The sequence below is a fragment of the Haemorhous mexicanus genome, chromosome 2 (assembly GCF_027477595.1).
Source record: "Haemorhous mexicanus isolate bHaeMex1 chromosome 2, bHaeMex1.pri, whole genome shotgun sequence".
In the NCBI taxonomy this organism is placed as follows: domain Eukaryota; kingdom Metazoa; phylum Chordata; class Aves; order Passeriformes; family Fringillidae; genus Haemorhous; species Haemorhous mexicanus.
Genome location: NC_082342.1, coordinates 46700911 through 46728564, shown reverse-complemented (window position 1 = coordinate 46728564; position 27654 = coordinate 46700911). Strand labels below are relative to the sequence as shown.

Genomic DNA, 27654 nt, shown 5'->3' with positions numbered 1-27654 from the left:
GCTTCTGGGAGAGGTCATGCGTGCATGCTGCTAAGAGAAGGTTTCGCTATTTTGCCTCCATCCAGTCTTGTTACTGGATTAAAAAAAAAAAAAGAAAATTGGTGGAAATGTTCTCCTGCTCATTCTCTGTCTCATGGGCAATGCATTGTCAGTAGTGGAAGAAGCAGCACCAAAGTGCCCTTGTAGGCAGCTGCAAACAGGTGTCATATCTCTTCTCAGTGTTTTATTTAGACATGGCCCTGGTTACAGAATTGCATTTGTAGCAAAATGACATTCACCAGTGATGAAATACAGCAAACTGAGAAGGTGAGCATAGTGTCTCTCTAACAATGCACAGCAACATGCCATAATAATTCTTGTCTGAGATGAAGAAAGACTTTGTGACTCCTTGGATCAGTTTTCATTCTGGCCCTGAGCGCATTACACTGAGCTCTGTTTATGACCCGTGTTTTAATAGTAAATCCTAGTTTTGTTGGTACTTAATTTCTAAGATTTGATAGGAGTTGCCAGTGAAAAGTGGTGTGAGTTCAGGGGGTTGTTTAGAATTGTCTGACAACAGCTAGGAAACTGATTTAGCTTTCAGGGGAGAAAGTTAACATGGGATTTTTTTTTTTTTTTTTCCATTCAGCACTGCAGGAGAAGGGATGTTTACCATTGAAATAAGTTCAGGACTACTTGTATTGTCAAATCTTGAGGTAGTCAAAATGATTTTTCCCTGGTTAAGGAGTGCAGTATGTGTTCCAGGCATGAGAAGGACAAAGACAATTTGTGGACGATTGCTCAAGTGTTCTGAGCTGCAAAACTTCTTGAGAAGACAAGAAGCTGTTTTTCTTCCTCTCTGCTGTGATACCAAGCATTGCTGCATTCCATATTCTTGCTGTAGAAGCACTTTGGGACGACCAGAATGGAGATTTAATTTAGCAATCAAGCATTTCTATTATTCCCTATTTCACGTCAGAAGAGTTGCTGGTGGAATACTGATATTCTGTACATAGGGAGTGGGGCTGAGGGAAATGCTGTATGGAGATGGGAAATGGCAGCTCTCACTCCTTTGCTTAAAGCTGTTCTGCTTTGCTTTGTTGCTGCTGTGAGAAAATACATCTCTTCTATATGTCAAGAGTGGATTTTTCTGCCTCCTGAGCACAGGAAAGCTTCTGGATCTCAGTGAGAACATGCCATTAAATATATCTGCAGCCCATTAGGCCTAAAGACTTCAACATGTGCTGTACCACTGAGAAGGAGATGGTTTTTTGATTTGTGATGGTTTCACTCATATGGTGCTTCCATTGTGTTTTACAAGAGAACATGCAATTTTTGAAGCCTTTTGGCACAGGTGACTTAGCTCCCACAGTGATTACCTGATAGTGAGTTACCAAGAAAAGCCTTTTCCGAGGTTTGCATCTATGTTGAGCTTTTTTTTTGTTAATGGGATCACAGAATAGTTTGGGTTGGAAGGGACCTTTAAAGGTCCTTTGTCCAGCCTCCCTAGAATGAGCAGGGGCATCTTCAACGCCATCCAACTTGACCTTGAATGTTTCCAGGAATTGGTCACCTACAACTTCACTGGACAATCTGTTCCAGTGTTTCACCACCATTGCTATAAAAATCTTCTTTCTCATATCTAGTCTAATTCTGTCCTCTTCTAGTTTTAAAACACTGCCCTTGTCCTACTGCAACAGGTTCTGCTAAAAAGCTCGTCCCCATCTTTCCTATAAGCCCTCTTATGCTCTTTTTGAGTGTATACATTTAAATTTTAATTTTTACAATTTAATTAATTTAATTTTTTAATACAAAAGTGTAAATGCTTTCTTACAGTTTTGTATTGGAAAAAAATTTTTTTGCAGTCGTACAAACCTAGTGTAGCCTGGTACACAGTTTTTTCTTCCTGCTGTCATCAGGGCAAGCTCATGAGTAAGAGTTTGAGCAAAGTGGGAAGCTCAGCTCTTCAACTGCTGAATCTGTAGCTCAGTAAGCAAAATTTGAGATTTTCAAAGGTGATTGTGGTTTTAGAACGAGATTCCTCTAATTAAGGGGCATTTTGACTATTACTTTCTAAAACAATTAGATGTCTATTCTAAAAGGCAGGAAAAGACCAAACATCTCTAAAATTTCAGTATGTGTTGTTGTGAGTCTGATCAAAATGTCCATGTGCACTTTTGATACAGAAGAAAAACTAATAACTCTGATTTGTGTATCTCTGTCTGAATTCTGGCACGAGGTCAAAATGGACAGGGGAAGAACCTCGGATTTGATACAAGCTAGTAATTTTTGAGGAATAACATTTTGTCATAAATGACTTGGAAAATTCAAGAGAGAAAATTACATGGATATCACTTGTCCTTTATTTGCCCAAAGTTCTGTCATGAATTCATTCAAAATAATAGTAGCCTCAGTAGCAGTAATAGTAAAAAAATAAACATTTATATACATAAATATTTTGGCTAACACTGTAGTAGTGGTACTAGTGCAAATAAAGACAATTATGCACATACATAGTTTGTTGAACATCTATTAATGTTAAATAGCATAGAAGTGCTTGAGGCATGTCATGATTTTCTTCTGATGAATTTGACTTTCCTGGTAATCTGAAGGATGATAGAAGAGTTAAAGCTTGTCAGGAAAATAAGCTGAAATAAATTTCGTCTTTTTAATATTCTTTATTAGAAAATGCTCTAGGGAGCATATAGAGTTTAAAAATTCAATGCCTTTTCCTGGTGATACTTTCATCACAAAATAATGGCATTTTCTTGCAGACTATTTCAAATTAATTATTTTAAATTACTGAGATAGTTGGTGGGTGATAGTTTTTGAGAGCTGTTTTTGAGAGTGAAGTGGCTCCTTTGTTATGTGCAACTAGCCTTATGAGGAGTATTAATTATGCCATGTTGTAAAATTCTTCCTATTTAAATGGTGAAGTAAGATACAAGGAACAAATAACAATATTTAATATCTGTTGTTGCAGTAGGCATATGGCAGGTAGAAGATAAAGAGGAGTAAAACTGAAGAAAAATAGTGTGTGAATAGATCTGTTAATTGAACTAACTGTGCTCCAATTCCCTAATCTCACCATTTTTAAAATTATTCTTCCACAGCCTCAGACCATTCGGCAGACTCTTCAAAAGACACTGCAGTATTTTGAGCATCAAGTTATTGGGTAAGTGTTAATGTGAGCTGGGGAGAGGTGCATGATAATGCTCTGCTCTGTGCTTTCAGATTCACAGCCTTCCACGATAAGCTGTTTCATTTAATTTTTAACTTTTTCTCTCAAATTCTTAGAGATGCTTTGGAATAGCAATACATAACCTGGATGTAAATGGTAAACTGCTGTTCAGTCCTGCTTCTGTACAATCCCATCAGACAGCAACTGCTTAATGAACTGAAATGTTTCTTATAGAAAGAGAATAGCAAATCCTTTTCAGTCATAGAATATCACGTTGGAAAGGGACCTCAAAGCTCATTAGGTCCAACTTTTCTTGACAGAAGCATGGCCTAGACAAGATGGCTCAGCACTCTGTGCAGCTGAATTTTGAAATTGCCCATCATGGGGCAATTAATCCTTAATCCTTTGCCACAATTCTGAAAGACATTTGTTGACTTTGCATTTGTATAAGGAATTGTTATAACTTTTTTTTTTTTTTTCTGTAGTTACAGAGATGCAGAGAAGAATTTTCACAATATATCAAACAGATGCTCCTACACAGACTGCTCTGGCAATGAAGAAACTGAAGATGTCTCAGGAATTCTCCAGTGTACGGCTAATGTGCTTGGTATGTGTTTTTTCAGGGAATTTGTTTCCTTTAGTTGCAAGGAAGGTTTACTGACCATCCTAATGCCAACAATGAAACCAGAAATTTTTGCTCCAACCATAGAAATTTAGAGTATAGGCAGCAGCGTACCAGTGCACTGTTACTACATTTGTCTCCTTTTCTACATACATGTTGAGCTTTTAAGACAATCCAGACCTGATTGTCAGTGGAGGCAGTGAATGTGTATTGTGCAATACCCAGTGATTTGAGAAGTTTCAAAGGCTTTGGCAAGTGGACTTGCTTCTGTGCAGGCCTTGGAATTATCTCGAGTGTTTTTATGGGGGTTCTGCAGAACCACAGACACTTTTATCATCTGTGGGCCTGGTGGATAGAGGGCCTGAGAAGCAGCTGCAGGGTGTACCTGAGACATGAAACATTCTGGAAACTTAGATTTTCTTCAGCAAGAGGCACAACACTGAAATCTGGCTGTGTATGGCAATTGAAGATAAGTTTTAACTTTCCATGTCAGAGGAATATGGTGAGGTGTTAGTCTGCTCATGTTATGGTCTTTACCATTGTATCCTGCTGACTTAAAATACTTTTGGAGGATATGCATTGTGTATCTATCTTTCTTACTGCAAACTGTTGAGCAGACTTGGTGTGCTCTGTGAAACAGCAAACATGGTCTAGTTTAGAGATGACTGTGTTTCACTGACATTCAAAATGTTTTTGTTTTTTTTTTTTGATATCCAGTGCCTTATTCTGTAAAATGCTAGGTGCTGTCAGGGATGTTCTGTGTGCCTTTAACTGCTGCTAGAAAGAGGTGGCATTTTGTATTTTGCATGTGTGGTCATAGAGAGAATTTAGAACAAATCAAATTCTATCTTAGTTAGTGTTAGTTACCTTTTTTTTTAATTAATTCTAAAATATTTGCATGCTAGCTCTCTAAAACAAATGCAATGAGTGATAAGGCAGGACTCATACAAAGCAGAGACTTTTCATGTTATCAGGTGCATATTAGTATTATAAAAAGCCAGACTAGACAGTTAGTACTTGTTTCACCATGACACAAAGTATGAGTTACACGAAACAGTTATGAATAATTTTTCCCCTTCCTAGTACTTTTTAAAGCAGTATGTTAGTCCTAGTACCTCAGCATGGGTGAGTAATGTGCAACCTCCTCTCTCCTCAAAATGCAGATTTATTAGGGGCAGACTGGGACCAAAATATAGGGATAACATCTAAGCATTACTATCTTGGGGAACTATTTAAGTGGGCTTTGTTGAAAATTAGGTTGCAGAGACTTTTTCTTGGACAAGTTCATCTCTTAAAGAAAGAGTTCTTAGCAAAAAAAAAACCATCTCAGTATGAGCAAAAGACAGATAATTTAAAAGCAATCCTTCTCCCTATCTGGGATAAGAACATAAGGGAATGAGCAGTAAACCCAGCTTCTTTATTTTAATTGTAGTTCCTATCACAACATGGAAAAAATTAATGGAGGCTGTGTAATTAATTCTCACATTCACAGTTATTTTTCTTGTTGAATAAGGACTGGTAAGAGTGGCCTCTGTGAAAGAGGGATGTAACCACTGGGGTGTGTACCTGGAGCAACTGGCATTGCTGAGACATCAGGCAAGCATGAAGCTGAGTGTGATGAAGGCTAGAGAAACTTGGTTAAACCCAATTTGGCTCTTAGTTCATTTATATGAGCAGTAAGAGACACTTGCTGTCTAGGGCTGGAAGAAAATGTTTCCTTAGAGATGCTTAGGAGCATCTTCCTGCTCTCTGACCTTAGATACTGCCACCATGATTCACCTCTTCCAATCTCCTAACCACCTCTAAAAAAGTAATTTGGCATTCCTTATTCATCAGAAGAGTGCAAATGCTGAGATCACTGGTAAGCTTGGAAGACTGTGAGCAGATGCTTCACACTGTGGTCCTGGTGCTTACACTGCTCTCGGGGAAGTGCTGACTGCAAGCTGTTCACTCAGCTCGGTGCATGTGATTGATCATGTATGAATGCTGCAACTTTCCTCCTGTCAAGTCAGCACTAAAGTGTGTCACCATCTTCCTGCACTGTAAGGACCTGATTCTCCTTGTCTCCTTGCTGAGTTGCTCTGCTACAAGTCTAGACATCAGTAGAAGTCTCCCTGCTTTAAACCACTGTAATTAAAGGAACCCACGTCCCTTGCATTCACGTGCTGTAAACAGTGTGTGGTACCAGATCAATCCCACTGTTTTCCTTTACAATGACAGCTGCTGAGGCTGGAGTATTTAATTTAACTTTCCATCCTTTCAAAGATAGTCCAGACAGCTTAATGACAGGCTCTACTTTCATTAATTGGTGCATGCATACTTTTACAGTGTCCCTCATAAGCATGTAGAAACAGAATCCTTTAGGTTGAAAAATATCTTTAAGATCATCGAGTCCAATTGTTAATGCAGCACTGCCAAGTACACCACTAAACTGTGTTCAGAGGAGATTGACAGTGTTGGTTTGAGCCTATTTTAGAAATAATGATAAGAGGAAGATGTCCATGATGAAGTATGTTATGTGGATTACTACCACATTTCTTTCTTAGGTGACTATAAACTTATACTGAGGTATGTTTGAGAAAAAATTGTATCTAAAGAGATTGCTTATTTGACCTTGGGCAAGTTTTTATTCGTTCTGTGCCTCAATTTCCCATCTGTATAATGGAGATAACAGGATTTTTTTAATCCTTTAAGCCATATGTCAGTGCTATTCAGATTTCAACCTTCTTGAAGTAAAGACATTTTCATACCCTTCGTACATTCAGCATTTTAAACAATGACAGCAAATCTCGTTTGGGACTGCTTTTGTCCTCATGATTTAGAATAATTTGATTTCATGTAAGATTAGAGTGTGCATTTTTACTTAAATGCTTCCAGAATAAAGCAGAAGACCTTCATGCACTTGCAAATTAAAACTTTGGCAACAGGAAATTACGGATGAAAACTTTTTTTGTTGTTTTGAAACTGCTATTGTAAGGAATTTATTCTGGGACATAAAGCCTTCATGACCTATCTCCTGTTTATTTCTTTGGCAGATGTTCAAAGAAGGTCTGTGCTACTGAGTTTTACAAAGCAGTAGAGGAATGCCCGATTTTCCTTTTTGAACCCCACTCAGTACTTTCAATATAGCACATGATATTTCTCACATCCCAAATGCACAAGTCAGATAAAAATTGTACAGCCTTCACCTCACCTCCTCCAAACACTCTTTTCAGACACTGAAAACAATTAGTGTAGCCTTTGTGAATGTGAACTATTTTTCACTCTTTAGTCCTTCACAGGGAAAAAAAAAAAGAAAGGGAGCTTCCCTAAGGCAGTTACCTGTCTTTCAAATGGCATTGGTATTTCCTTTGGAGCCTCTTTGCATCTTGCTGAGGAACTGTGTAATCTGTCCTCACTTTGGTAGTAAAACTAATGAAAAGTAACCTGAATTTGTAAAGGCTTATAAAAAGAGATGTTGTGCAAAATCTGCAAAGCAGCAGTAGCTGTTCATACACAGTCTCTAACAACATGGAAGAACTGTTGGCTTTGAAAGCCCATTTGTGTATTTTAAATTGCAGTATCTAAATTGCATCTATTGCAGCACAATGTTAGAGACACTTTATAAATTACACTTGGGCACACAGTCTGAAGTTACAAATACACTTGTATCAGATCATGGTTTCAGCAGAAAGGCCTGGAGAAGTAATTTTACCTATGTGAATTTCTACTGCTTAAGGTACAGAAAAATATTTTTCTCAATTTTTTTAATTCAAGCAAATAATTTATACAACAGAATTATTTTTTGTTTCACAAAAATTCGGCTCCTAAAATATTACTAGAATTACCTCATTTTCCTTAAAAAATGCACAGCACATATCAGTGGCTAAGTCAGCTCTACACGTGGACTCAAATGTATTGCAAGAATTTTTCCTCTTAGGCATTTGTAACTTGTGGGATAATAATGCTCTTTCTTTTGATTTTGCTTCAGAGAGTGGTGTGAAGAATTTGCTTATCTGTCTATCTATCTGGGCATCTTCTGTTTGGAGGATGATATGGTGCAGTGACAATTCCCTAGGGATTCCCTAATACCCTGGTGATAAGTTGTATGGAATCCTGGCCCAGAGCCCTGTCCTGTCAGGGAGATAAATCGTGTTTCTGGATTCAGCTTCCCCAAGTCACCAAGGAGGAGGTGGAATCCATTGTTAGTGTAAGGTTTTAGGGAGTTCTTGCTCTGGGTGACATTTGCTTGTCACTACCAAAGAGAACATGAGCTGCAGGCTGCTTTATATAGGGCAAATCACTTCATGCCTAAATATATCTTGCAGGGCTGATCCTTCATTTAGTACAAAGGGCATAATTCTATAAAAGTCATTTGTTCTCTGTACATTTGTCAGAGTTAAAGATCTGTGTTTCCTTTATGAAACTAAGGAAATCTTAGCTCTTACATGAGGCAATGGCATGAAGCTGTGTCAGGGCAAGTTTAGTCTGAATATTAGGAAAAGGTTAATCACCCAGAGGGTGGCTGAGAGCTTCACTGAGGTGAAGGCTGTTCAATTTTTATTGCTTCACTGCTGAGCACGTGGGAAGTGGTCACAGCACCAAACCTGACAGAATTCAAGAAGTGCTTGAACAGTGTTCTCAGGTTATATGGTGTGATTCTTCGGGATGTCTTCTGCAGGGCCAGGAGTTTGATTTTGATGACCCTTGTAGGTCCCTTCCAACTCATAATATTCTATGCTTCTATGATCCTCTGTTGTTAAAGAGGAATATATTTGGGATCATTCTGGTAACCATTAAATAATTGCTGAGAAATACTATATTTGAAAAGGCAGGAAATACTTGAAAAGAAGGTGCCAGGACAGATCTTAGCCTACCTACTTGCCACCTTAGACCAAGCGTAATGTTTGGAAAAGGTAAACAAAGGTTTGGTAGACTGACTGCTTGGGAGGTATCTGAGAACTGTAAATGCTTAGATATTGAAAGTATATAAATTTTTATCACTTCCCTTTGCACTAAGAACTGTGGCTAGTCATTAGGATGCAACTCATTTAGGATACACAGCCCGATTTATAATTAAAGTTGTTGGTTTACAAATGGCATAAAAGGAAATGTTACACGGCCCAGAGGGTTGGCAATACTAATGGATTCTAATAATACTTTATCCTGGGGGGTCTAAGCTATACTCACAGGGCTCCTGTTATTTAGCAGATGTTCCAGTGCACTGGCAACACAAAAGTAATCTAAACAAAAAGCACATAATTCATGTGATTTCAAAACTGAGATGAGTACATCTCAAGAAGAAAAGGGCAAATGTTTATACCAAATGGCCTTAGACGTCCCACTCTTCTGAAATCAGAGCTATTTATTGTTAGAAAGCAGATGAGCTTCCAGCAGATAATGAGTGGTTTGGAATTATGATGTACAATAGCATCTTGTGGAAGTCTATTTATAAAGAACATTTTCTGGCCATGATTCATTGACTAAATGTAGGTGTTTGTCATTATCTGAGGTGCTGTGAGGTATCTTGTGGCCTCTGTCAAACCTTCAGAAATGTGTAGGTCTCCCTTAGGTCCCTCATCTTGGCAGATACAGTAACTATCTGTTGGTTCTTTTGTAGATGTCTTGGATGCCTTGTGAAGACTCAAGGAGCATTAGATTTCTATATTTAGTCAGATGAGTTGAGCCCTTTATATATGTGAGGAGTTATGAAAGATAATTTTGCATTTCATGGGAAGAGGTTTTAGATTTCATTGCAATTTTATTCGTTCCAGGAAGTGCAGTTCTGCTCCCTATATTGATTCAAAGACACATATATTTATTTTAATGAAAAAAAAGCTAATGAAAAAAATCCTTATTACCGTTTAATCTCTAGAGTTAGCATGAAACAAACCTGGTCTGCCTAATTTTTAGGAACTACCAATCTAATGACTGCAGTTTTTATGTAATGAGCCCTGTGCAATTACAACAAGTGAGCCCCCCAGGTGGTGGTGGGGGACAGAAAATCGTGGTAGTCTTGCTTCACATGGCTTGGCTTTTCTTGCAGAATTGGCTGCTACTGAGAGCATTATATGGGGGCAAAAACCCCTTGCACTGCCTGTTCTTAATATCTCATGAGAGCTTCCTGTGTCAACAGTTTTGAGCAGAATCTTTTATATTTATGTTAAAACTGTCCATCAGCTCCTCCCCAAGAGGCAGTAATTACAATGGTGTTTCTATCACTGGTCAAAGGACAAGGAAAGAAAACACCTCATTAAAAGTGGATAAAAGAAATATTACAGGTGAACAAGTGTCAGGAGTTCTTTTTTTAACAGTAGTTCTCATTTATATTCTGTGAAATCTTGAAAGATATGCAGGCCCTGCATGTCACTGTAAGGGAAGTGTTGTCTAGATTTTTCAGTTGTGTCACAACCATATGTAAAGGCATAAAATGATGTGACTGTATTTATATTAAAACCACCAAAAAGGTAATATAAAAATGCTATCTGGATTCCCAGGATGATATAAATTCACAGTCATAATGAAGTAAAATCTAAGTCATTTATACAGTAATTAGGTACTGGTACTAGGCTCAATTACAAGCCAAATGATTCATCTACTGTACCTTCAGCATTATTTTCTACACAAGAAAACCTTTTTTATCCAGAGACTAAATGTTGCTTTCCCTACCATCTGAAATAATTCTTTGGAATTCTGAATTGCCACCTGTCTTTCTGTCCACAGGTCTGTTTAAGGAAAAGATGTAACTGATGCCAAAAATTTGATCATCCAAAACCATTTAAGAGACACTTGCTATAACTGAAGGTGGCAAATTCTGCTTCTGTTCACAGTATGAGGTCTGGAATTGCATATTTAATTGTTCCAGCCACTTAAGGTTTGATATTTACAGATTCTGAATGGTATCTCAGAAAAAAAATGGTTTCTTTCAATGCCAAATGAGTCAGATGCTGGCCACTCTGCAGCCATTGTCCTCATTATTTACTTTTAGAAAAACTGGATGGCTTGTACCTGTTTCTGCATGCTGTACCAGTTAATGAATTCCGTTGATTTTTTTATCACATCACATCACATCACATCATATTTTTTTATTGCATCAGATTTTTTATCTTCTGATTGCTCCTCAAGAGCCTGTGATTTGCAATTTTCCTTATGGGAACAGATTCTTACCTAATTTCTCCACTTCATAATGTACAAAAGACTTAAAAATATTGTATTAATTCCTTGACATTTTGTAGTGTGTTTTCAGTTTACATTAACTGCTGAAAAGAAAGTGAAAACCTTTTGCTAGCATGTTATTACAGGATGAAGTAATCTATTTCTGCTCCAGTTCAGTTAAATGCTTAATTTGTACTTTGAACCTGTGCTTAAAGACTTTGGTAATTTTGGATCTGGATAGCAAATATAGGATCCCTTCTCTTAATGTCTTTGAGACACATTTTCAAAGGATAATAATTTTTCACAGATCCAAAAGTGCTTTTTATTGGAGGTCTTTAGCAGTATTTTCGTTCTGTGGTTGCTTTGCCTCAATTTCCAATGTGCATATTTAATTTCTCTCCAATATGGACTAGAATAAAAGTGACATTGTAAGGAAAAGCAGCAAAAAGAAACTAGTAAGGAAAAAACATTAAAGTTAAGACATGATTTGTCCTCCTGATGTCGATTTAAGTAGTGGGAACACAGTAGATCCCTCTCCAGGAGGAAAACAAATTGAAACTAATGCATTTTTAGGACTTGATTCACTATATTAGTAGAAGGTTTGTAAACAGTAGAAGCTCAAAATAGTGAGTTACTTCAGCTGGGGAGCAGCAGAGAGTGTTGGGCTGATTTTTGGTTTATTCTGTATTACCAGCACTTTGTGGAGTGCCTTGGTGAAACCAGGGATGACTTTTTCCTCTGTATTAATTGCAAGCCAGTGCTCATTAGGAAGCCGTGTTGGGGTCATACATGAGGTGATATGGATGTTCAGTGGCCTCTGCATTTGGAAGTGCTGGGCCCTCATGCAGATATCAAACACATTTCTTTTTTCCTGGGAAGCTGAATGAAAATTTTGCTTAGAGGTCCACAGTGAAAAAGAAAGAATGGAGATGCTGGCTTTTCAGAATGGAATAGCAAATTGTCAGTTTTGATGAAGAGAAGTTGACTCACATTTTCAATGCCATATTCAATTTGAATTATTCCACTGCAAAATCATACAGAAAAACAATTGTTCAACAATTGAATGTGAGATGAGTTTGAAAAGATTGGACTTGTTATGTAGATGCATAATCTGAAGGTTATAAGAAGATTATTTTAAATTTGTTTTTATTTTCTCAGCATAAAACAAAAAAACCAGGAAATACCATATATGTTGAAATTGGAAATCATACTGAATGTAATATTTAAAGATAACAACTAGCCCGTGGAAATCTCTAAATGAAATAAAGTATGCACTATAGAGACAATGAGTTCTGGGATTCTTTTTTTTAGCATGAAGGTTTTTCAACTTGTAATAAAACTATCTCCCAGTCTGGTATTGTCCTGGATTTATCTGGGATAGAGTTCATTTCTCCTCAGTAGCTGGTACTTTGCTGTGTTTTGGATTCAGTATGAGAATAATGTTGATAACTTACTCATGTTTTGGTTGTTGCTAAGTAGTGTTTATCCTAAGCCAAGGACGTTTTTTGTGTCTCATGCTCTGCCAATGAGGAAGGGCACAAGAAAGCTGGGAGGGAGCACAGCTGAGACCCAAAGTGGCCAAAAGGACATTTCACACCATTAGAATGTCATGGCCAGTTTATAAACTGGGGGAGTGACCTGAACGAGGACAGGGACTGGCACGGGTGGTGAGCAATTGCATTGGGCATCACTCGTGTTACTGTGTGGGCTTTCATTTATTATTATTATTATTATTATTATTATTATTATTATTATTATTAGTAGTAGTAGTAGTAGTAGTAGTAGTAGTAGTAGTAGTAATATTAATAATAATAATTTTTTAACTTTTGTTTCAATTATTAAACTGTTCTTATCTCAACCTACAATTTTACTTCTGATTCTCCTCCCCATTCCACTGGGGTGGGGCCTGAGCAAGTGGCTGTGTGGTGTTTACTTGCCAGTTGGGCTTAAACCACAACAGCTATGTGCAGAAATATGGGAAGGGAGAAAATCCACAGAAGATATGCAAAATATTAAGATCATTTATATGGTAGCAAGTGAAAAGGTTATACTGAAGTATATACAGAATTAGCACTAGGTGAGCATCTGTTCATCATTTGTTTCAATAGGAGAGGCAGGAATAATTCAGTAAAAATACATATTGAATATTTTCTGCAACTTTACACAAAGACATCACTGAAGCCAATAGCTTTGCAGAGAAATACAGAAAAAAATAGTCTGTGTGTGTTTGTGTAACAAGGAATTTATTAAATAAATATTTTTAATTCAAAGATAAACATCATGCTTCATGCAAAAATTATTGTCTTGTTAATAAGGCTAAGGAAGAAACTTCGTTGACAGGAACATTATAATTTTTGGTTCTGAAGGTTGTTTGACTTAGTTTAATTTCCTTAGTATATCATAGTGTCGGTTCTTGTCGAGAAATTTCATGACTAACATAGACCAGCAGTTTGGTTGAGTTTGGTCATATCCATTTTTCTATTAGAGCTGATCTGATTTTCTGCTGGTACTGTGTGTAACTCAATTCAAAGCTCAAATGTTTTTAAAAGTAGTGGGACATCCTCGAGCCAGGTATAATTCGTGTTGCTTGGAGTCAGTATGTTGCATCCAGACTGAACGGCCAGTTCTCCAGGATGGACAACAAGACAATCTAAGACAATCAGCAAAACCTCAGGCCAAATACTGAGACAGAGTTCCCAGCAGTGATAATGAGGTGAGGCTTGCATATGTAGCAGCAGAGACCAGGAGTGATCAGTTCTGCAAAGCTCATTTGCAGTCAGTGGCGCCAGGGCAGCTGCTCCACTGTATTTGTATAATACATTTGAAAGGCAGTTCACCTGTGCTGTCTTCTGGGTGGCTTTGTGGGATGTATTTGGCCATTTGTATCAATAGCCCAAGGGTTTCTGATGCTGTTCTGCTCCCCTCTGCAGTCTTACAGCCTTGGGTGCCCCTGCTAGACTGCTCACTTTTACACACAGACTTCTCAAGTTGCTCACACTTCACTGTACAGAACAATGAGATTTAAAAGTATGAATATCTATTTGTGTATACATATGAATATGATGAATTCTTAGCTATTTGCTATTAATATCCAGTTATGACATTATTGGTATGGGTTGGAATTTAATTCTTTTTGGATGGTAGTGAGTATTTTTTGGTAAGATATTACAATACCGTGTTATGCAGGCATAATGGTAATGAGTCAGGAGTTGGCACACAGTCTTCTGAGTCAGGATATTAGGGGGCATTGTGTACCAGAGGTACTTACTTTTGGCGTAGCTGCAGAGCTGACCATCTGTGGTCATAAAAGATCCTGGGAATATTTTTGTAATAACCTAATTTAGTGACCAAATTTCTTTATGAGTAATGGCATTTGAATGAACTTTCCCAAATTATAGCTATTACTTCTTTTACAAAATATGCTTTGTCATGTTCTTATGTTGTCATATTTATATAAGTAATTTCATGCATTTAAAATTGCTATTAATCATACATCATTGCAGACTGTAAAGCTGGGAAACACTGAAATCCCTTGTGAATATTGATTGTGTCAACTCTGCCTTTGTTCATAGGCAGTTCAGAAACTGCCTTGAGATTATAAAAGGTTATTGTCTGTAAACAACCTGACTTCTGTTCCCTGTTATACCACAGGTATAAAAGTCACTAACCACTCTGTTCTTCCCAAACTGAAAGCCTAGAAGCAGTGAGAAGTTCAGTGATCCACTGGGATATTACCAGTGTTATAAAGCATGCTGAATCCACATTAAAATAAAGGGCCTTTTACGCTCTCAGGAACGAAGTATCTGCCCTTCATATCTGTTCAAATTCAAGAGAAATTTTAAGGTGCTTCACTAGTTGACTGACAGGTAATTGTGTATGATTTCAAGGTAGTGAAGAAACTATGTTGTTAATTCCCAGATTAATTTCCTTTGAAAACTCTGGATATTTGTAATTCACAGACAGCTGATATATACTTCCTTCTATTCTGTTACATCTTAAAACAATACAAACACCTGGTTAATTTTGTAACAGTGAGGAAAAGGGAACAGGCCCACTAATTACTGGCTGGGGCAGCAAGCTGAAACAATGAGGACTTGAAAACAATGGCTTCTAGGGTTACTCCCAACCACCACAGAAATCTATGGATAGGTATCTAGTGAAAAAGCTGCTCTCACTGTTTTGGAAAAATCCTGGGCAAATTGAGGCAAAAAGGGAAAATGTGACACAGTAGCAATGCTATGTTGTTGATATCAGTGTCTCATTGTCCTATAGGTCTGAAGTTTGAGGAAATGCAAGAAAAGTTTGGGGAGGAATTCTTCAATATCTGCTTTGACGAGAATGAAAGAGTTCTTCGAGCTGTAGGTGGGACCCTTCAAGACTTCTTCAACGGCTTTGATGCTTTGCTGGAGCATATTAGAACTTCATTTGGAAGACAGGCCACCCTGGAATCTCCTTCTTTCCTATGCAAAGAACTCCCTGAAGGCAATCTCATGCTTCATTATTTTCACCCACATCAGATTGTGGGATTTGCAATGACAGGAATGATAAAAGCAGCAGCAAAGAAGATTTACCGCTTGGAAGTAGAAGTAGAACAGGTGACAAATGATAAGTTGTGTTCAGAGGGGACAAACCCAGGTAACTGCAGTTGTTTGACTTTCCTTATCAAAGAACATGAAAATGCAAATACCCCAAAAGCACTTCCACCAGGAACTTCCCAGTCCCCCTTAGACCTGAGGATTAGTATCAGCACCTTCTGCAGAGCTTTTCCCTTTCACCTGATGTTTGATCCAAACATGCTGGTTCTCCAGCTTGGAGAAGGTCTTAGGAAGCAGCTCAGATGTGACACTCATAAAACGCTGAAATTCCAAGAATGCTTTGACATAGTCTCTCCTAAAATCAGTGCCACATTTGAACGAGTTCTCCTGAGGTTATCTACACCCTTTGTCATTCGGACCAAACTTGAGGATTCTGATTCTGAAAGTAAAGATAAGGTAAGAATATTAATTTGGAAGTGGATGTGCTTATATGTGTGTGGTGGGAGAGGATTTTTTGCTCAGAGAAAAGCAGCTCAAGTCCTGTGTACCCTGGAAAGCCCAGTCATGCCTTGCAAACAGGGGCTAAGTGATATTCCCCAGCCAAGTGAATATCTTCCTAGATTATTTATAAGCTTTGTCTGTGAAGTTGTAGCAAATCATGACATTTCCATTCAGAAAATTCTGCCCAGTGGGGTTGAATAATACAGTGTGAATAAAAGGGTGAGGAATTTTACAAAATGCCTGTATCTTGTCCTTAATTTCACTCCAGCTGTATTATGATAAGAATAGTTTTTAAGCCATTTACTAGGGCCTAGCTTGAAGTATTTATTCTGAAAGTTTCTCACTGCCAATTTCTCATTGCTACCTTACTGTATCTTATTTTCCTGTTTTGGAATGCTGCTTGCCTATAGGTTTCTTCTTACCTCTCATACTGCCCTCAAGAAAACCAGAGCTGTAAGTGGTACTGAGTATCACTGAAGCCAGTTTTATTGTGTTCCAGTCCTCCTACACTGCATCTTCCTCCATGCTTTAGGAGAGAGCTACCTTAGCCAATGAGCCCTGTGTTGAGTTCAGTGCAGTCAGCTGAGTAGACTGAGAACATGTCTTCAGTGTGGAGTTCTCCAATGGTTGGATGGAATTTGTCTCAATGCCTATCCTTGAATTACAGGGAAGTTTTTTTGGCGTGAAGTAGGATTCTGGGTTTTATGCACCAAAGTACTTGTACTTCATTAAAACTTGCTTAAAGGCTTGAAAGTCTGTGTGTGGGTGCCTTGGAAATCCTGCTGCCCTAAGTGGAACTGGATGATTTTAAGGTCCCTTCCAACCCAAACCATTCTATGGTTCTATGATTCTATGATAACTCAAAATACAGTTACTTCTTACAGCAGCAGTATTTCCAGCTCCTCTTTGGCACTATACTTTGGCACTGAAAACCATATGTGTGGTGCATTTTCCTCTGGAAATAACAAGTTCCCCCAGGAGAAACAAACTGTTGCTTTTCACTTTGTATTAGTTGATGTAATTCAACCTTCTTAAAACCAAAAGGGAGTTTATTTTTCAGAATCTGTCCTCAGTGTCACCCTAGCCTTTAATTACAAGAAGGAAACGAGGTGTGAAAGGAGTGGAGGTGTTGGCTCTGAGCTACCTTATGACACACTTGTTTCTCCTTTGAAAGAGTCTGGTTTCGTGACACTTCAGGCAGAATGCAGCTATCCCAGAAACCTTCCCCTCTCCCAGGAGACAGTCACAGCCCTTTGACTGTCTTCTGCTCTTCATGAATCTGCTGTAAATCACTCTGAAGAGGAAGAAGGTTAAGGTGGGGGAAGGAGGCTTTCAAAGCCTTTTTCCCTATTTAAGTTGAACACACAACATACTCTCTTACCTGGACAGGTTACATATGCTTGTGGCTTGCTCTTAGGAGAAGTGGCAGGAGTGGGGCTTGTTGGAAGCAGGATTTTAGATTAGGCAGCACTAACACCAGAGAAGCAGGTGGAAGGGGATGGCAGCAAAGGACATCATTTGCTGCCAGCAGTTGGAAGAGAAATTGTATCTTGAAGAGTGAGGTGTGAATGAGAGGCAAAAGGGTGATGGTGAGGTTCAGGGCAGCTGTTGTGCTGAAGGCATGGGAATTAATTTGAGAACATCAGTTTATCTGAAGAGGTATTTTCTTCTGTCTCACCCATTGGATAAGCACTTTCAAAAATTTTTTGCTTGTGAATAGTTAAAAAAAGCTCAGCATGTGATGCATTTTGCTAAATATTTGCTTTTTTAAAAAAAAAAAGTTATACAGATTCATAGGCTGTGGTTGACTTGAGATTTTGAGAGGAGGGACGCAGCAATACAGTTTATGTCATGTCATTATCCATAAAAGTCCTTTATGGATAAAAAAAGTAGACTGGGCCTTGGGAACTGCATGCTGTATTATTTTCCCATAGTTCATGTCACTCATTTTGGAATTCTTTTCAGTTTGCCAGCACTTGTTTGGAAGTTGAATATTAGGCAGGTAGATCGATAGCTATAAGCATGACCCTGCTTAAAAGTTGCCAGTAATGACTTAGACATTTCTCTATTTCTCTGCCACACACCTCTATTCAGTTCATAGTGGAATCACACCCCACTTAGAGCTATTTATCTTAAAAAAAAAAAAATCTGATTCTGCAATAACTGACACTTTTCAGACTTGGTTACCTTCAATGGCAGCTGTAGGCATGTGACCCACACAACTCTGCTGCAGTGTTGAACCTGTTCAGATGTCTTATTGCATTAAAAACCAAAAATTCAAGGGCTTTGCAATGAACAGGTGCCGTTCCAGCCTCTCTTCAAAATATGTTTATTTTCATTTCAATGCATAAATCATATATTTTTTTCAGACAGTGAGAAAGAATAAGAAAACAGTTTTAATTTAGTCCTGATACCAGCTCTATGTTCAGATGAAAGTAAGTCACAAATCATGATCTTTCCCTAAGTAAACACCTAGAAGCAAAATAAAAAAAAACCCAAACCACCTGTCCCGGCTTTCAGGGTGTTTAGTGCTTGTCCAGTTGTTTTAAAGGCTCATTTGTGTGTTTCAATTTACTGGTATTTGAGTTCTTGAAATAAATAATACTATCCTAAATTTCTAGTATAAGGCCTTTGAGCTCTAGGTGATGGGCAGCACTTCCTGCAGACCTGTATGTGCACCTCTGCAGAAGCACAGCCTCATGCATTAATATCTCAGCAGAATTTTGGTAATTTGGTATGTCACCAGCTGTTCCTTGGAGCATTTACAGGATCCCATTGTTCTAGGCACCAAACAGAAAAAAAAGGACCCTCCACTTGAAGAACATGGACACCTAGCTTTAAAAATGATTTCCAACACCATGTTTCCTGTTTTCCCATGCAGCTAAATACTTGTTATTGGATTTTTTCCTATGGTATGGTACTACCCAGATGTTGAAGGGCCCCGTTGCTCTACTTCTCATATAAACATTCTGTTGTTTTTCACATTTCACTCAAGTTTTTGGTTTTGTGTGGTGTGTGTGTTTAACCAGAGACCTTCACTAGCATCCAGCTAAATTTTCCAAATTTTGGATATTGTCCCAAAATATCAAGGACAATGTTTGCTGTTTAACCTCTCTAAGGAAACTCATTCTACACTTCTCTATGGGAGCAATTATTTATTGCAACAGTAAAAAATAAATTTATTGCCACGATTAACCATTTGGGATAGATTTCTTACAGCTTCACACGTGGTTAACCCAACTGTACTGCACAGAAGTTTAGTGAATGTTAGTGGAGTCACTTGTAGGATAAGAAATTAAATTAGGAGAGCTGAGTCTGAACTCGTGTGATGGAGTGTTCTGAAATCCATGTCAAGCCCATCCACTGAGGTAAAGGTGCTGGCATGGGAGGGAGCTGATAACCCCCCCAGCAGTGAGTTGTGCATGCAGGACAGGTTGGTGTCCCCCACCATTTCCTGACCAGACAGGGGCTGGAAGCTCCCAACAGGTACATCCTGAGTGCAGTCATTCTCAGACTGTAGTGATGAACAAGGCCATCTGTGACATGATATAAATACTCGTCTCCTTGACAGTACACTGAGGTGCCTGGAGCTGCTTCAATTTTTAGCTGAATGGGAACACGAGGAATGACTCTCCTGCTTTCACTCTTCTGGCACGTTCTCCTCACGTGCCCCTCGTGAGCCATCAGTGCTGGGCAGACTGAGAGGAGATGGAGCTGCCCTCGCAGGGACCTGCTGTCCCTGAGACCTCCATCCAGACTCCTGGTCCATGGATTGGCAGGATGAGCCCTGCCAGCACTTTTGGTGCCCACCAGTCCGTGGGCCCACATTTCTGAAACTGGGTTTGAGGTTCCCTGCCATATGCTGTGCATCTGTATTTTCCTTGTGTTGCTGCTCTTCAGCTCAGACTAACAGCCCTTTTCCACATTTGAAATAAATCAGTTTTTTAAGGATACTCACTGGCCTTTGACTTAGGACTCTGGGTGCTTTAGAAATTATCTAAGAATAAAGCTGGCACCTTAAACTGCATTCCTGGAGGTGTCCAGACTTTTTTTCTGATGGAATGTAGTTCAGCAAAATGTCTTCTAGCAAAAAATTACTTTTATTTGTATAGGTGAGTTAATTTATTTTTAGTAATTTTACACGTAAAATAATTTTATTAAGGAAAAAAGTTTTCCTTACAAATTATAATACAACGTTTAAAATATGAAACACTGGGTTTGATAAAAATGACATTTTTATATTGGCAGAAATTCCAAATGCCACATATAATTCAGATTTATGAATAGCTTGAAACTCTGTCAGGGGAGGTTTAGGCTGGATGTTGGGAGAAGGTTCTTCACTCAGAGGGTGGTTGGGCACTGGAACAGCCATCCCAGGAGTGGTCACAGCACCAGCCTGACGGAGTTCAAGAAGCACTCGTACAACACTCTCAGGCACATGGTGTGACCCTTGGGACTGTCCCGTGCAGGGCCAAGAGTTGCACTTTGATGATCCTTGTGGGTCCCTTCCAACTCAGCATATTCAGTGATTCAATGATGAAAAGTCCATCCAGACCAGCACGCTGACTCTCACAGTGACCAAGAGACAGCCCTTTGTGAAACAGGTAAGACAAAGCTCAAACCTGCAGTGTTCCTCTCTGTGAAACACTCTCCTCACATTTAGCTCTCAGGGGAGGAAAGCACATCCTCTTGCAGTGGTATCCAGGATGTGGCACGGGATAGCCCCCTCAGTACCATGCCTCCATAATTTTCTCTATCACCTTTTGAACCAGGAGAAATTCACACTGTCAGCTTCTGTGGCATCCTGTGGACATAAGGTCGACTGCTTATTAGCAGCTGTGAATGGGAGACCCCTCTGGCAACTCTCAGTCAGGTGTGGACATTGAACATGGAGTAAAACAGCTGCCAAAGAAACCTGCTTGCCCCTTGCTTCAGCAAAGCACTTTCCCAGTGTGTTTTCCCAAGTGTGTTTGTTGATCACTAGAAACTGTAAAAAAGGAGTGCTTTTTAAGTGCTGGAAGTGTGCTGTCCCCCTTTTTATACTGAGAGTCAATTCTTTATCTCCTTTTTCTGTATTTTTAGTCTGGACCAACTGAATGAGACAAGCAGTCCTGACACTAGTAGATTAATTTAAAACCCACTGTACACAATCTCATATTTTTCTTTTGCTCTGTAAACTGTTTTTCCTCTTCTCCTAATAAAATTAAAATGAAATGGCCTGAAAGTCATTCCGGCACAAGGGACATCTGTCACTTACGATCTAGGAATTCTAATTTTTTTCCTAGAGCTGATTTATTCACAGTCAGTCAGCTTTAGACACTAAGCTCCCGTTGCTTTGCAGGCTCATGGAGCTCTTGGAATCAAATTTGTGTCTTCTGTTTTTTCTAATGCTATTATCCCACCCATTTGCTTGTCAAAATGTGTATGGACTTTGATGGTTTTCAAGATGAATTGGGTTGGCTGGCTTGACTGCTTCTAGAGGTTGGTTATGAGAAACAACATGACTTTCTTATCTCACAAACAGTTGTGCATTGGAGAACTTTAATAACATTGTGAAACGGGCCCAGAATTGTTAGTAATTCTACTTTAGGACAGGCCAATGAAAATGCCATTTTGAAAGTGTTTTCAGTGATAGGACTGAAAAAGTGTAGCAATCTGAAGTTAAAATACATCCTTCTGATTTACATTAGCTGAAAAACAAAGAAGCTGTTTGGAAATTGTTTTGTCAAGTGAAGTGGCTGTTAAAACAACCTGACTCCATGGTAAAGTCTTCCTTCCTATGATTTGTATAATGTTTTGATAAGGAAGCTGGTTGGACATGAAAATGTCCATATACCTCCTGTTGCTGCAAAACTTTTGCATGGGTTACTAAACTACATTTGGGGTAGTCATAACTGGAACAAAATGCATTTCAAAAATTTTTGCATTACAGGATGGGAATACTTAGGCACAACTCAGTTTGATTTTCAGGAATGCATTTTTTTCCTACCTCTTTTTTCCACTGACTAAAATTAATTGTTGGTTATTCATAATACATTTTCATGCTTTTCCTCATTTGCTTATCTGAGTTCTTAAATGACTGTGCTTTTCATGGCATCTAATCTGAATGGGTGTGTGTCAGTAAAAAGCCTTTTCCATGGGATGGGCTGAATGAAAGCAGACACATCCAGTCACTCTCTGCCTTACTCCTTCCTGTCCTGGCACTTGCAATGTGACAATGCATGAAGCCTGGCTAAGGTTTTATTGATGTGTCTCTTTGTAGAGGCTGAAGGGACTTAGAAAGAAGGGGGAAAGCTGGAGTGTCTCCCTGTGGATTGAGTGGGCTTTGTGCAGGAGCTCTCTCAAGTGCCCAGGTGGGAAGGTGTGAGAACATCTGGGTGTGCCTCTGAGCGTGAACATTGGGTTTATTGCTCTGAGGGGCAGGGAATGCAAGTGTGGCACTACTTGCATTGTCAGCCTTCTGTTGTAAGGCCACTTCTACCCAGCAACTGCCAAACTTCCTTCCAGCCCAACTCCTGGAACATGCTCCGTGCCTGAAGGCAAGCCTGAGTTACTCCAGGTCACTTGAAGAGCTGTGCTGCAGGGCCAAAGAGCCCACACAAAAGAGGAAGCTTATCACTTTCTCCCTTCACCTTAAATTTTGTCTTCAAACCTCAAATTGAGACCATGGGATTCCCTTCCTGTTTGGTTTTGAGTGTAGCTTAGTAGTTTTGGACCAGTTTTTGACTATTTAACCTGTTTCCTCCAATCATGTCCCATAAATATTGAGTCTTTTGAATTTAAATTATAGCTGACAGCATGGTTTGACTCTAAATATTAATTTATGCATGCTCACTGGGCATGCATCTTGTGAATTTTTCATGTTTTATTTCCATGGAAGCAAAGCTCTGAAGTTTTGAGAGTGCCTATGAAACAAAAGCTTTGCTGATGTTTTGCTGGGCCGTGGACCCAGATAGAATAGGCAGTTAACAGAAATTTATATTGCCTGACACTTGTACCTGAATTTGAGCTATTTATATTCTGGGAATGGAGCTGAATCAGACATTGTAGATTGTGAAGGTCATAAAACTCTAATCAAGGGGAATACTACTAGGAAATAACACTAAGCTGGTTTTGCCTTAGGAATAATTAGTATGAAAGAGTGAGATAATAGTGATTTGCAAAAGTCAGGACTCCAAAGCAGATGCTGATTTGCTAATACCTAGCCAGGTATTTCTGCTGTCTCTGAGCAGTACTGGAGATAAGTCTGACTAGATGATGTTTTGCTGCCTTTACTCTTGCCAAGGATGTGTGATATTCACCCTGCTCTACTCCAAGGTCTTCCAAGAGACTGACAGTGTCAGTAGCTGCAGGTCACCTACAGTCAGGCAGGTGGCTCATGCCAGTGGTGCTGGTCATTGTTTCAGCTTTGATGAAATGGCTGAGGAGGCCAGAGCACTCAGTCAGAAAGGATGAGCCTTTCCTTTGCAATTCTTTACAATGTTGAGGACAGAGTCACAGTTCAAGTGTACAGCCCAGCCAGGCAGACCCTGTGGCTGGGTAACTGGATTTGCCATCACAAAGGAAAAAAAAAAAAGATTTGTAATGTGCTGTTGTGAAGATTCCCCAAATTTTGTAGTTTGTTTCATTCTTTAATTTTTTGTACATGCCTTTTATAACTATATATATTCACATTCTCTCCAGCTAGAACATCTAAGATACGTTGCCTTTAAAAAAGCATATAGTACCCCCCTCATATTGTCATAATTAAAGAGAGTGAAATGACTTAACTCATAAAATAATATTTATACTATTTGTTCCTGTCACTAACCTTTGGCTTTTATAAGTAAGGACTGAGGATCTGAGAAAAGAGTTAAATGTTTCCACAGGCACAGGACAGGCATGCAAGATATTCCTAACACATAATTTTCCTCTTAAAAAAAAAACCAAACAAATTCCCCTTTGTGGATTGCAAACAAATAATAAACATTTGGTATTTCAACACCTCAGAAAGATGTAAACATTTTAAAATTTGGTCCTGGATGAAGGCATATTGAAATACAATTTTCAGCATTTTGAATAATGTAATTTCTGTCTGCCTTGTGAGTTTTATATATTAGGGTTTACTGTTTTTTTTTCTTTCTTTCTTTTTTTCTTTCTAAGAAAAGAGATCAATCTTCTTGTTCACACTAGGCAGCAGCTTTTCTATCATGATTCTCATTCTGCTGTGGGTCACTGGAAGAGCAGCATTTATGCAACCATCACAGGAATGAAAACAGATTTCATTTTCATTTTCACATTACTTTTCTTTTTCTTTGACACTTTGGAGATTTAATCCCTTTTTCCCTTTCTTAGAAGGGGCTGTTATGTAGTTATTGCGTGATCTTTATAAAAACAATTTCAGCTACTATTTTCTGTGTCTATCTGACAGCATCTTCGTAGGGATATTCCAGTGGAGTGGCTTTAGTGGATTTCTGTCAACACTGGAGTTGGTAGGCTCTGATCATGTCATGTCTCAGTACTTCAGTCTTTTACTTCCCTCCTCAAATGTTGAACTGGTAGCTTTAAAAAATGTCTCTTCTGATGAAGATGCAGGACACAAGGATCCTGCTTGAGACAGTACAGATAATATATTGAAATGTTTAAAAAAAAGATGGCTTACATTGACAGGTTGCAAAGATAACTGCCTCTGAAAATTCATAAAATAAAATCTTAGAGCATAAAAGTATTTGGCCTGTGATGTGTTTGGAAGAGTCTGAAGAATGACCCGAAATTTGCAAACAGTCTATTAATAAATCAATTCCTTAAGCAGGTATTTTAGTGGGCAGAGATACTCCAACTGAGATAACTTCAAAGTCCTCATTCATGGCTGTTGAAGGCAGATATGCCTGTCCCAAAATGGAAGTGAAGTCATGTCCCATGGCTAGAGGAAGAAGGTAGAATGGGGCAGGCTTGTTTTTGTTCAGTGTGTGGTGGGGTGGGCCCTCTCAGTACCTTGGCACATGGTGCTGTTCTGGCCCAGTTTGAGCAGGGAGGTTCAGTGGTGGTGAGACACGGGCTGCAGGGTGGGCACCAGGTGTGGATCAGGGGTTAGGGTTATGTTCCCTCCTTCCACTGGTGTTAGGGGTCTTTGCAGCTTAAATTCTCCTTTTGATCTCACCCCCCCAGAAGAAGTGTTACATTAATTAAATTGTCAAGTAGATTCTCCTTATCAGGACAACCTTGCTTAGAAAGGGATGGTATTAAAACTGATCTCATACAATACAGCACAGGCTGATTTATTGTATTAGTGTAGCACTTTCCAGTGAATCCTAAATTAATTCTATTTTAAGTGTTTAACTTAATAGAATTGTTACCATTTTTTTGGATAAAACTGTTGGTATTTTCTGCTTGGTTACCTTAAAGGCACCCAGCAGAGGGAATGTTTGAATGGATTAACAGAGCCTGGGGATTGTTTTGGCTGTGCTTGCTGTGGCAAGCTCGGAGTCCTTTGCTGTGCAGGCTTTTGGATGATTCCCCTTGGAAGTACATTCTGCCTCCATGGACATTGCACCTGGTAGAAGTCAGGCAAAAGTAATGAAGAGCTCCTGTATTCTCAGAGTTCTGTTACTGCCAGTAAAGGAGAACTACCAAGAAAAGAACAGATGAAGCTGTGTTAATTCCAGCTCCACTGAGACCCAAGGGGAAAAATACCAGTGCTTGGCAGGTATTAAAGGAGATACTTCATATGGAAAGAACTTTGATTTTTCAGCTTCACTGAATTTTATTTAGTTTTTCATTTTAAAGAAAAAATTGCTATAAAAATATTGTCTAAAGCAGGGATGTGAGTGCCGTGCAGACAAGCAGCATTGTTTAATTTCCATGTGAAAGAAGCACGGAACATATCATTAAAAGAGCATCAAATTTTCTCACTCATCTCAGAGGACTGCTGATTCAGTCTATTTCCTCTTTGCTCAGGAAGGCTTCAAATTCAGTTATTGGATAACTTCTGTTCTGTGTCTTGAACATTCAGTTTCTGGCATTTGTTCCTGGGAATAGGAGCATAAAATAACAGAAAATATTTTCTGTCAGCCAAAAATGCAGAGATCTCTGAGAGGTTTCCTAGCAGCATCAGAGGGTCCTGAAGGGCTTTTGGAACCATTTTGGGTGATGGGGAACTCCACAGAGAATTCCAAGGACATGGGAATAACACTAACAAATACATAAACAGTATTTAAAAATAACTGACTTACTGCTCCAATTCTGTTTTTTTCCCATGGTGTTATATAATTATATTGGGGCTCACTGAATGTGTTGAACACACCAGGATGCCATACTGGACTAGCAGGACTTGAAGGACCATCCTAGCAGCCCACTGGAAATTACACATTTTTTAGTGGAATGTTACCAATTTGTGCTGTGAGTATTGGTGTACTCAGGTGTGCAGTTCTGTAAAAACAAAGAGTGTAAAAATGACAGCATAAAACCAAAGAGAAGTACTAGTGGCTGTGGTCAGGACCTCCTGACCCCTAACTGATAACTGGAATAAAATTATTATTCTAAACTAAGTGTATTGTGCTGCTACTGTGGGACCAAAACCTGGTGCCTTTGCTCAGGGTAACTAAGATGTTACATCTTGATTTGCCTTTCTAGCTATCATCAGCCCGGTTTCAACAGGATGGCTTTGGAAGAAGGTATTTATTTTGAGTAAGGAGAAGAAAATAAAGTCTCATTCGGCATTGAGAGAGCTGGGGATGTTCAGTCTGGAGCAGAGAAGGCTCCAGGGAGACCTTATAACCCCTTCCAGTACCTAAAGGGGGTTAAAGAGCTGGAGAGGGACTTTTTACAGGGGCATGGCGAGATAGGACAAGGGGGAATGGCTTTAAAATGAAAAGAGAATAGGTTTAGAATAGATGTTAATTCCTGTGAGGGTGGTGGGGCACAGGTTTCCCAGGGAAGCTCTGGATGCTCCTCTCTAGAAGTGTTCAAGACCAGGTTCAATGTGGTTCTGAGCAACTTGGTCTAGTGAAGGTGTCCCTGTCCATAGCAGATACTTAGATAATCTTTAGGGCCCTTTCCAACCCAAAACTTTTGATGATGATGATGATGATGATGATGATGATGATGATGATGATGATGATGATGAAGTGCAGAAAATACATTTGGTGACTGCTCCTACAAATGCCTTGAGTATGAAACTTTTGGTAACAGAAGTGATCCATATGGCATGTTCTGGGAACTAGACTTTTGTTTCTAAATAGGAGTCGTTAATGTCGTCAATACTGTATTGCTGATTTTTTTAGTTTAAGAGAGATGCAATCATAAATAATCCTCCTCTTTTCTTTTTTAGAAAAAAAAGCGCCTTTTTGTCTAAAAAAAGAATTTACTATTCAACTAATTGTGACTTAAAATGTTGTATAAGGTTTGTATTTTTGAATGTGTTAATCTTGTTGACATTTTAAGACTTCTTTCTATCGCCACTGTAAAAGTAGAGATTGTAGCATTAATTATGGGAAATGTCCAAAGAATCACCAATTAATAATCAGAAGTGAGTAACATGTTGTTTTGCATCTATGCCAAAGTACAGCTCTACAAAATTGAGGTGAAAGGACTGATTGATCACCCACCCAAATGTTTATTTCTGGATTTGTTTTAAGCTACAAATGGCTTTTGTAGGCTAAACCAAAGGTTCCTTTCACTAAGAGATCTTACAATGAAGTTGTCAAATGCTGCTCTGAATGATT

General features: G+C 38.9%; 1 protein-coding gene across 1 annotated transcript in view; it reads left to right on the top strand.

Annotated features, from left to right (window-relative positions):
* GUCY1A2 (guanylate cyclase 1 soluble subunit alpha 2) overlaps positions 1-27654 on the top strand; it is a 152239-nt gene that overhangs the window by 11341 nt on the left and 113244 nt on the right. Inside the window, exons 2-4 of the mRNA XM_059838644.1 lie at positions 3093-3154; positions 3646-3767; positions 15189-15907. Of these exons, the coding sequence (XP_059694627.1) occupies positions 3093-3154; positions 3646-3767; positions 15189-15907 (903 nt within the window). The remainder of the gene's footprint in view (positions 1-3092; positions 3155-3645; positions 3768-15188; positions 15908-27654) is intronic.